This window comes from Nematolebias whitei, chromosome 6, assembly GCF_014905685.2.
Source record: "Nematolebias whitei isolate Nwh7 chromosome 6, NemWhi1, whole genome shotgun sequence".
Classification (NCBI taxonomy): Eukaryota; Metazoa; Chordata; class Actinopteri; order Cyprinodontiformes; family Rivulidae; genus Nematolebias; species Nematolebias whitei.
The window spans coordinates 47495551-47507421 of record NC_056503.1 but is presented as its reverse complement, the minus strand read 5'-3'; the positions used below and the strand labels follow the sequence as shown (position 1 = coordinate 47507421).

General features: G+C 39.7%; 1 protein-coding gene across 1 annotated transcript in view; it reads left to right on the top strand.

Moving 5' to 3' along the window:
* Nucleotides 1-11871, top strand: part of prx (periaxin) — a 36348-nt gene that overhangs the window by 6779 nt on the left and 17698 nt on the right. Inside the window, exons 3-4 of the mRNA XM_037677939.1 lie at nucleotides 6119-6174; nucleotides 8733-8840. Coding sequence (XP_037533867.1) covers nucleotides 6119-6174; nucleotides 8733-8840 — 164 coding nt within the window. The remainder of the gene's footprint in view (nucleotides 1-6118; nucleotides 6175-8732; nucleotides 8841-11871) is intronic.

Genomic DNA, 11871 nt, shown 5'->3' with positions numbered 1-11871 from the left:
TACGATATGAGATGATACGATATGAGATGATACGATATGAGATGATATGATATGAGATGATACGATATGAGATGATATGATATGACCTACAAACGACATGATATGCTATAAAACGAGATGATGCATTGTGACATGATACGTCACAATAGGAAATGATTTAATAACAAGACATGGAACAATATGATGCAACATGAGTTACATGACAGTAAGGTTGTATAGAGGTCTATTTTTTTAACCTTTACTTTACCAGGATAAAAACCCCATTGAGATTAAAAACCTCTTTTTCAAGGGAGACCTGGCCAAGAGGCAGCAACAAATACAACAAAAAAAATGTACACAGTTAAAAGAAAATGTCAAGCTATAAACAACAGGTACTATAAATCAAGCTAGCTATTAAAACAAGTACATGTCATTGAATTGACCTCAATAACTTTTAGTTTGAATGTAAAAGCACCGAGTGAGATGAATTCAGTCAAGCTCAGAGTTTCTTGTAGCAAGTTCCAAGAAGAGGGAGCAGAATGAACGAAAGCCTTTTTGCTCAATTCAGTCCGAGCAAAAGGGACAGAAAGAAGCAAGAAACTGTGCGAGTGAAAAGTATGAGAGTCGACGTTTGTCAGTGCAACTGCAGTAAAAATATAAAAGTTAACCAGTGGGAGTCATTGCGAGATGAACGAGCTTGTTGTGAGTCTATAAGGAGATAAGCAGGACCAATTGTTTCAGTAAGGAGTCAATGCACCATCTGTCTTGGTTTTTGGAGATTTTTCAGGACTTTCAAAAAATATAGTTTTATTTTTATGGTCCATAAAAACACAGAAAACTTCTTTCAAACAACATACCTGAATGACGGAGAACCTACAACAGTTAGACCATAAATATTTGCAGAACGCCAATTTCACATTGGTTAATTTAACATTTTGAACATGTGAAGTTTGTGTGTTTTTAACAATAAAGGATGAAGTTGGATACAGACTGATACAGCCAAGTTGTCAAATACTGCGAAGACATTTCTTCTTCATCAGTAAACAAGTCTTCACAGAAACTGTCAAAGCAGGTAGCTATAAAACTGGGAAAAAGAGCTGGTGCTGAAGCTGAGAAAAGCTTCCAGCTCTGTTTAAAATGTCTTCTCTGCTCTAAGACTTCCTTAATAAACTTGTCCACATTAACAAATCTACTGGTGACAAGTTAATCCAGCTGCTGTTTGACAAACTGCAGAGTCTGACGGCACGAACGCCGTCTTCGGCTCCATCTTCAGACTCTCAGGAGCAGTGAGTCAGGCAGAGAGACGGGAGAATTTCTTTTTATCTTTTTATTTTTTAACTTTAGCTGCCTCGGGCCTGAATAGTATTAGGATTTGAAACATTTTATACTTCGAGGAAAATTCAGGTTTAAGAAACGAGTCGGTAGAAAGATGTATTTGTGCTCGCTTGATTGAGTTTCACGATAGTTTTTTTGGATGTTTTTGACCTTACATTTGTTTAAGGTTCACTTTGATGAGGCTCGGGATGGATGCTCAGCGAGGCTGTCAGAAACTACAGAGACATTACTCATCCAAACTATCCTGGTTTACAGCTTTAACTGTAAATTATACTTTAAATATTCCTTTTAAATAGCTTCCAAAACAGCTTCGAATTGAGGTGATGAGCAAAGCTTTTTCAAGGATCAAAGGAGAACTCTGGCTGCCTCTGAAGCAACCTGCTGTGATGACCACGCCCTGCACGACTGACAGCCTACAACACATGCTAAAAGCCAAATCAGAATCAGCTTTATTATTATTATTATTATTATTATTATTATTATTATTATTATAAGCTTTATTACAAAGCATGATGTATTTGTTTTATTTGTGCAAACAGATGATTTCCTGCATCCTCTGAGCTTTGAGCCTTGGTCTTATTCTGGACTCCACTGTCTCCTTTGACTAACACAAAGTCAGTTTTTAACACCTGAAAAACATCATGAGACTCCAGTCCAGCCAGCACTCCCAGTCTTTGTGGCAGAAACCCCAGGCCTTCCACACCATCCAACTTGGATCACTGCAAGGAGTCTTGTTGGGGATATCTAATAAAGTTCTGGATGGACTTCAGTCTGTCAGAAACTCTGCTGCCATGGTTCTGGCCCATACCAAACCTTGGCAACACACCAGTCCACCTCTCATTCAGCTTCACTGGCTTCCAGTTAGATCTCAGATTCTTTCTACAAACTAAGCTGAGACATGAGGCCGAGCTCTCCAGTACCGCACTGGTCTTCTTCACCCCTATGCTGCATCCCAGGACCTGAGGTCTTCTGGTGCAGGAATCATGCTCCCAGTCCCTCCAGATTATAAACTCTTGGTGACAGAGCATTCAGAGCTGCAGTCCCAACTCTCTGGAATGCTCTCGCCTCGGACATTTGTAACACTTCATCTGTAGAAATTCAGAAAACTACTTAAATGTTACTTATTCACAGAAACCAACTTAACATTTCTCCCCTGTGCTGACTGTGTTGCTCATTACTGTTGTTTTATTTAGTTTTAGGTCTTAACCTTCTTTTCTTTTACTTTTTTTTTTTTTTTTTTGGGGGGGGGGGGGGTCGTAGTTTGATTAACTCTGTAAAGTGTCTTTTGATTTTATCATTATTAATATTATTATTATTATTATTTTGTATTGAAAACAACTTCAATAATTCAAGTTTGCCAGTTGTTTTTTTGTTTTTTTTGTTAACTTCAAACCAGTCCTGTACAAGATGGCCGCCACAGTTTAGCAACTTTAGCCAACACAAAGACGGCTCCAGCTCAGTCAGTTTTACAGATGTTGAGTAGAAATGTTGGTGTGGTAGTAGCTGAGAGTCATTCCCAACAAATACTCCAAGCAACAACAGATATTGTGAGACGTATAATAAGATTTGACCAAAATAGCTACCGGTAAAGTTGGTTTCAGTCTGTTACATGAATGACGGTGGGCGATATGCATTCCTTCAAGGATATTCTAGATCTTAAATTAGGGATTATTTTGGATTAAAGCACTCGTTACAAACACTTTCATTCTTTTGAAGACTATTTGTAATCAATCATCAGAGGAGGGGGAAATAGAAGGAGGGTTTTTTGTCTTACTGACGGACATTCATGTCTAAATCGAGGGCAAAAGAACTCGCCAGCGCTCAGACGTGCACCTGCAGAAGGTCAAAGGTCGAAGCTGTTCAAGCAGCCACCAGGCGTGTGGAGGCCTGCAGATGTGATCTATATTAGATCGGGACGTGAGGCATTTCAAACCTTCACCTCCTACTCTGCCATCCTGGCATTCCTCAGCTCCACCCTGGGAGTGCCACCGCCTCCTCCTCCACCTGCTGCTGTCTGTCTGTCTGTCTGTCTGTCTGTCTGTCTGTCTGTCTGCCTGTCTGCCACACAGAGCTGCAGTCTGAAGCTGCTGTCAGGTGCAAACATACAGAGACAAGAAGAGATTTGGATTTCTCTGCACTTTTGCTTTCACAGTTTAAAACTGAAACAGCATTTCTGAATGATGACACCTCTTCTTCTTTTTTTTTAACCGTTGTGATTGTTTATTTATTTATTTATCAAAATAACGCTTTAAAAATAAATCCTGTACTTTCCTGCCACTGCAAAGTCTTCATGAAACAACTCTGCAGTCCCATGACACTACAGCATGGATGGGGGAGTTGCGTGTTCCTCTAACCTGCAGGGCACCTGATACCTTTAGCCCTCTCAAACAAGCATCCATCCTGACACCCCCCACCCACACACACACACACACACACACACACACACACACCCACGCACACACACATATACACACACGCACACACACATCTGAGCCAAATCTGAAAAGCAGGCAGGACTGACTCCAAATGATTCCCAAACGAGGATCATAGATCCGAGCTGCTGATGGCAAGTTGACCTGCAGCTTCCAACATTCAGGAAAGTCTCACATTTAATTACAAAACTCAGCCTTTAAAATACTTATTTTCATGGATTTTATCTATTTAAAGTGCACATATTGACAACAAATCTACAGAAACATGCAGTGAAGCACAACGCATCAGAATCCATTAATCGAATGTACAGGAATCAGCATACCTGCACTGTATGATCTTCTTACCTCAATATTAATAATATTTTTATTTATTTATGCATTACATAGTTTGCGCTACTGTAAGTATCTGGGTATAGTTGTATACAAGATACATTTCTTTGACCTGAGCACAACTTCAATCTGCAGGACCTGCAAGACTAGATTGTTTGTGACATTGTAACCTCCTACTTGTCTCTTGGTAACCTCTAAATGCACAATAGAAATGTTATAGTTCATTTAGCATATATCTTAGTGTATATCTTTGTATACTTTATATTTTTGCTATTTTCGGGTGTAGCTGAGACCGAGTACACAATTTCGTTCCACCTCATGTACCACATGTGATGCGAATGACAACAAAGGGATTTGAAATTCTCTGTCTTATTACCAGTGCAGCCAGTACGATAAATGGCAAGCAGCCAATCCTTGTCAGAATTTTGGAACCAACGAACGGTGAAGAAGGCGAGACCCGTTTTTGTTAGAAATGACCACGTTTTATAGGAAGAATTTGTTCGCCTTTCTGGTTGAATGTACAAGCTATCTGAGGCGAAGGGCAGTTTTACTGTCAGTTTACTAAAGGTTAAACACAGAATGCAAACTGACACAACGAGCTCAAAAATTAAACTTTATCTTTGTCTAAAACAAAAGACTGACGAGGCAGCGCATACAACTGAGGCGGAGGAGGCTCAAAGACTTAAAGGTCATCGCTTGTCCGTGGCACGAGAACCAGCACTGCCCAGCTGATGAGTAGAGCGAAGCAGAGGGAATCAAAAGGCTGGTGCTGATGAGAGAGGTGACCGCAGCTGTGACTAATGGGGATGGGGAACAGGTGAGGTGTGCGAGGTAGGATCGAGGAGCAGAGACTGACTGTGGAAAAGTACTGGGACAAGTGGCTGACGGCCCAGAGGAACACAGGGGAACAAAAACTAAACATCACTTTTTATTGTGCCACTCAAGATGGCTGCGCGTTGGAGTAGCTTTCTTATATTTATTCTGAGATTTTTGCTTTTAAAAATTTTAATTACTCTTTTTTTCTGGATGTAATTCACTTACTCCGGATGATTATTTCCTCTGGTATCAGACGCTGCGCAGCTGGAAGGATTTTTACTGAAACCTCTTCTACTTTTGGACATTTGTTATGATGCGTAACCATAACAACAAGGTGGTTTTCTATAACTGGGAGCTGCTGATTAACATCTCAAAAGCTCAAATACTACCTCAACTACAGCCCCAAATCCCTAATGAGTTGAAAAGGAGGTGCCGTGGGTGCATTCCCGTCTACCTACAGGCAGTGCTCGAGTGCCTGACCGCCAAGATCTTGGAAGTAGCAGGAAACGCAGCTCGTGACAGCGGGAGGACTGAGATCGTCCCCTGGCACCTGCAGTTTTGTCCGTGACGACGAGGGGCTCGGCAGGCGCTGGGAGGAATGGTCACCACTCAGGGAGGAGTTCTGCCCGGCATTCAGGCTGCCCAGGAGGACCGAGAGGCCTGCTGGGTCTGGGTGGATGGATCGGCATCTGCAGACAGTTTCTTCAGATCCACTGTGGGACGGACTGCTACAAGAGATTCTTCTTGCCCACAGCCGTCAGCATCTATAACAACTCTAATGAAACCAAGATGAGCTACAACAACAAATAATTTCCCTTTGGGATTAATAAAGTATTTTTGAATTGAATGAGACAAACCAACGAACTAAATAAAAACTATATTACGGATTGTAACTCCTTCTGGAGTTTGATTTGAGCTGCTTCGGCTTGTTGGGCCGGTGGCTGGAGGTGAAGGTATGCTGATGGCTCAGGTTCAAGTAGTTGAAGCAGAGAAATGATTCAGGCTACGGAAAGAATGTCAAGACCGCCAGAGGCTTTGAGCTGACGGCTGTGACACTATTTTAGATCCCCTAACTCCACATGCTTAAACCTGACATGAGCAGCTCTGTTGCTGCAGCTCATGCTGTTACACATTCATGCAATGTTTTGATCACATGTCAGGGTTGGGGGTTAGACGCTAATGTAGTGGGTTCCTTTAATAAACTGAGCTGTTTTCTTCTGTTTCAGACTCTGACATAGACCAAGAGGACAGCCATGTTTTCAGCCAAACCAGAGATCAAGCTGTGAGTAAACGCAGCTTTTCATTTTTCTGCAAACGTGCAAATCAGCCGAGCTCCAAATTCTTCTGGCAGCAGGGTTCACTTTGTAAAAACCTTCTTTAGGCGTCAGATGCTCTGCGCCACCACGCCCCTAGCAAAGGTCCAAAGTATATATATCTAAATGACCTTTAAGTGGCAACTACGCTGGTTTCCTTCACTCAACAAATCGTGTCTTCAGGTGTATTACCATACATGCAAGCAAAGCATTTACATATATTTCTTTTAAACTAATCGTTCAATAACCGCTCTGGCCTCAGGCTGAAGAGTGGACTGACCCTGACTGCTTGGAAAAAGAAGTAAATTTTATAAAATAAAAGAAACTTCAATAAAATCTAAAGTTCAATTTTGTAGTTTTTCACCTTTCAAGAGGTGCAATGGAGGAACCAGGGGGTGGACAATGGGGGCCCTGGCCACCATAGATTAATTTTCAGCCACCCCAAGGGCCACATCAATCATTTAAGGAAACTATACTTTTAAGCAAAATAAAAACCAGAAACATAATTTACTCAAATAATAGGGGGGTCGGTTTAGCAGCTTGAATCATTACCTGGGGGAGTTGGGGGGGGACTACTATTAATGCGTTCACATTTAATTGGTATCACTGCTGTTTGTAAGAATGAAGTAGAAAGAAGAAAAGTTTGAAAAGAACAGAAGCGTCTTCTTTATAAGTTATGGAGCTCCTCATCGGAAGAGGAAACGTGTTGTTGCAGGTCACGGGGTGAAGTGTGGGAACAAAATGTTTTTATAAGATTCACTGTGCGAGGGTTCGCGAAACAAACAGTGGAAGGAGGTGAGGGCGACTGCAGCGTGACGTTTCCTCCCGGAGAGGCAGCGTGAGGTGAAAACAAACTGTGTCCAGCTGCAAACAACAACAACAACAGGCTCAAGGAGCGGTGCCTGCAAACATCACACACGATGAGACAAAAGACATTTTCAAAATGCTGTTTGCATTTTTTTATCCCACTGAGGCTCAAACCCACATGCAGTGGAAGATTGCTGCAGTGTGAACGGAGAAATAAATAAAAACTGCCTCAAGCTCTGAAGTTATTCTCACAGGATTCATTTCTACAGCTAGACCTTTGATAGACCTTTAGCTACTTTAGTTTGATGCTGTTTGGTGTTATTTCAAGTTCAAGTGTCTTTATTGTCATTAGCATCACATGTACATGTACACTTTTAGCTAGTGGGTTGCTGCTTGCTCCTTTTGACTTTTGGCTACTAGCTATCGTTTGGAAACCTTTAACTTTTACCTAACTTCTTGCTGCATTTAATGTTTTAGCTAGATTTTTTTTTCCCACTTTTGGCTCTAAGCTAGCTCTTTGCTACACTTAGCTATCCATTTGCTATTTGTAGTTTGTAGCTAATCTTTTAATGTTTTCAGCTAGTGTTTTTTGTTATGTTTAACTTTTAGCTTGCCTTTTTTAACTTTAGCTTCAAGCTTTAGCTACCTATTGCTCCATTTTGATTTTAGCTAGCATTTGTTAATTTTAGATTTAGCTTGCCTTTTTCTGCTTTTACTTTTTATCTATCGTTTTAGCACTGTTTACCTTTTTTAGCTAACTTTTTGCTACAGAAAAATTGGGCCAAGCTTTTGGTGCTTTTAGCTTTAAGTTAGCTGTTGGCTACTTTTAGCTACAATACTGGAAAGTTGAACGTTTAGCTAACTTTTTGCTACATGTGGCTCATAGCTAGCAATTTGTGTTGTGTTTTTAAATATTTTGGGTACTTTGTTTTCGTATAGTTGGGTTTTATTCCTCGTTTGTTGTCATCTTTGTTTTGTGATTCTTGTGTTTGGTTCTGATCCTTTTGTTTTCATTTGATCATTATTTGTGTTCTGTTCATCACTTCATTCTTCCTCTGTAATGTTTCTGCTCCTGCTCACCCATCCACACCTGTTCCCCATTCTCATTAGTCTCAGCTGCAGCCACTCATCTCATCAGTCCCAGCCTTTTCATGCCCTCAGTTCTCACTTCATCGTCAGTCTAGCATTGAAGTGTTTTGCAGCCACACATATTTTATTTTTTATAAAGTTAAAGTTTTTTATTTATTTTTAGGTCTTTGTGTCTGTCTGTACTCATGGGTCCAACCTTTACAAACTGTGACTTTAGTGTTCTGCTTCTTTTAGCTCTATCAACTGAATTTCAGCTTCTTCAGCAAAACTCAGTGTCCAGTCATCCAGCACTCAGAGTTCATACAGCATTTTTGTAGAACGTGCTATTTCCCTTGTTATTATCATTATAATTATAATTAAAATGATTAGTGTTACTGACACCTGCAGAGTCTCCTCTGACAAGTTCTGGCCCTGAACAAATTTTCTGACGTGTCTCTGTGCCGGATCAGTGGAGGAGCTGAAATGTCCAACATGTTTTAGTTCAATTGAGCTGTAAATATTCACTCCACAGCTCCTGTCCATTTTCTCTCCGAGGAGTCTGCTGCTGCAGATCAGTCTGATCAGCCGAGTTAAAAAGATACAACTCTGACAACCTGAGCGTTGACCCGTCTCACCTTCTGTTCTGTATCAGGTAAAACACAGGAGGAGGCCGCCCCCCTCTGCCAGACCCCCCTCCACCTCACAGCGTAACCCCCAACACAGCAGCTCCACAGACGAGCAGGAGAGCCCGGAGAGGGTGGTGAGACATGCACACGGATACACACACACAGAGAGTAGTGGTGAGACATGCACACACACGGAGTAGTGGTGAGACAGACAACAAACACCCCCTAGCTGCAAAAAGGAAACCTCAGCAGGAAACTGGAGCAGTTCCCACCGATCGTCTCAATCTTCTGGTTTCAGTTTAAAGTCTACTGTCAGTATTTATAATTATTTATGTATTTATATTATTGTCAGTCCTCTGAGTCCTTCTTTTCATAAACCACTGCCCTCTCTGTGTTTTTAATATTAATCTCACATTTTCTCAGGTTTACAGTCCTGAGTGTTCAACAAATCTACGTAAAATACAAGTACCGGTAGTCAAAAACTTTTTTTTACGTGTTTTAAGTGAAAGTTTTGTCAGTCATAAACATATTAAAATCACATTTTTTTAATTATGTGTTTTAAAATGGTTTAAAAAAAATTGGAGTATTTTTTTAAAAATCGTTCAATAGGTGATTTACTTGGTACCTTTATATGTTTCTTTGAAGTATTTACCATGTCAGTGACCTAAAATTAGCCAGTTAGAAAGTACAAAGCACATTTTATTTTATCTCTGGTTAAAATTATATATTTTTATGTATTTTATATTAAAGGCTGAATCGTATTAAAACTAACTTTAGCTTTCTGAAATGCTGTCACTTTATGTTTTTCACAGTTGTATTAAGGAGTTGGGAGCGACCCTGACAAGCCCAGAGTCCAAACAAACAGCACCACAAAGGTTCTGATCCGCTGAGCTCAGTGTTCAGCACATAAACAAGCTTTGGTTTCTCTCGGCTCAGCAGAACCATCAGCTTCAGCCCTTTCATCATCCAGAGTCCACAACCAAACCAAACCCACTGGTTCAAACACTTTAACCATGCTGAAGAAAAATCTGCCAAAGTGGACAAAAAATTTAATATTCAAACAAACAAATTATCAGTCATAAGCTAAAATTAGCAAGACAATAGCTGTAATTAGCAAAACATGTAAAAAATTATCCAAACTGGTGCTAAAATGAACTAATCAGTAGCTAAAATTAACAGAACAAATCGTTAACACAGATGTTAAATTTAACAAAACAGCAGCTGAAATCAGAAAATAAAATGCTATAGCTAAAATGTGTTAAATTGTGGCCTAAAGTAACTGAACAAGCAAAATGTAAAATAGCTTAAAAGATGCTAAAATTAATACAGCAGCTAACGTTTGCTAAATGAATTGCAAAAGCTACAAAACAGGTGCTACAATTAGACTGAAGGTAAAATATGAATAACAATAGCTAAAACTAGAAAAATTTAATTTCCTGCGAAAATGCAGTGTGAATGCTTACCGTAGAAGAATTTGCTGACAAACAACTGAAATTAGCTGAAAAATGTGCTGAAATGTAGCTGAAATGGAAGAACAAGCCTAAATTACCAGAAGAAGAAAAAACGCAGAAAGAACACATATTTGCTGAATCAGGTATGAATAGAAATTAGCACAAAAATTAGGAAATTTGCTAAAAAGGCTGAAATTAGTGGGGGAAAAAAAACTAAAAAGTAGCTGAAAAGGCAGAAAGAAGCTTAAAATACCAGAAGGAAGCAGAAACGGCTGAAATGAGCAAAACAATGTGGAATTAGCTGAAAAAAACTAAAATTAGCATAAAAACAGCTAAATAGTAGCAGAAATAACTGAAACTAGCAAAAAATAAGCTGAAAGGAGCATAACAAGCTGAAATTAGCATAAAGTTAATTAGGCTGAAAGAAGCAGAAATTACCACGAATTTTTTAATTTATCTGAAAACAGCTGAAATTAGCTTTTAAAAAATGCAATAAGTGTGGCTGTAAAGGTAGAACAAGCTTAAATTAGCAGAATAAAGCAGAAAGAACACTGTTGCTGCTGATTTGTCTGCTGCTGTGTTCATTCGTGCTCATCTGCTCACACAGACTCATGTTCGTGCTGCTGTTCGGCGTATTGTTTTTATACTATTTGTGCTTAGTGTACTTTTAGTTGATGTTTATTTTAGTTCATATCTTAGATCTTATTACTGTTTTTCTTTTACATTTTATTGCTGGATGTAACTGGGACCCGGTGTACATGATTTCATTCCACCACATGTACCACATGTGGTGTGAATGACGATAAAGAACCTTGAATCTTTGTTTGCCCAATTAGGCTTAAAGAAGCTGAAATGAGTGTAAAGAAGTGGAAATTATCTGAAAAAAGCAGAAATTTGCCAAAATCTGCTGAAAAGTAGCTAAAGAACCAGAAATAATCTTAAATTACCATAAGGAAGTGGAGAGAGAGCGTTTTTGCTGAATTAGGGTGAAAAAAGTTGAAATGAGTGCAAATAATGTGGAATTAGATGAAAAACTAAAATTAACACAAAACAACTAAATAGTAGCTGAAATAGCAGAAAGGGCTGAAACTTGGATAAATAGGCTGAAAGGAGCATAACAAGCTGAAATTAGCAGAAAGAAGAAGAAGCACAAAAATGTTGTAGTTAGAATCTGAAATGAGCACAAAACAGCTGAAAAAAAAAAAACTGAAAGTAGCTGAAAAAAGTTTCAGTTTGCACAAGGAAGCTGAACAGAACAAAATGTGAAAGGAGCAGTAAAAGGTTGTAAACAGATCTAAAGAGCCGAAGGATGGAAAATGAGCTCAGTTCATTTTCTATGAGGAAAAAAATGGCACAAGAGGTTGAATATTTCAAAAAAGTTAAAGTCACAGCAACAGATAAAATTTTGTTGACAGCATCAGAAACGTATTTCTACTCTCCATGTTGCTGTTACAGCCGTGGCTAATTCTCCTTTAGGACGGGTCACCAGTGGTTTGAGATGATTTTGTTGGGGGGGCGGCGTTGTGTCATCGTTGTGTCGTCGTTGTGTCGTCGTTGTGTCGTCGTTGTGTCATCGTTGTGTCATCGTTGTGTCATCGCTGTGTCATCGTTGTGTCATCGTTGTGTCGTCATTGTGTCGTCGTTGGGTCATCGTTGTGTCGTCGTTATGTCATCGTTGTGTCATCGTTGTGTCGTCGTTGTGTCGTCGTTGTGT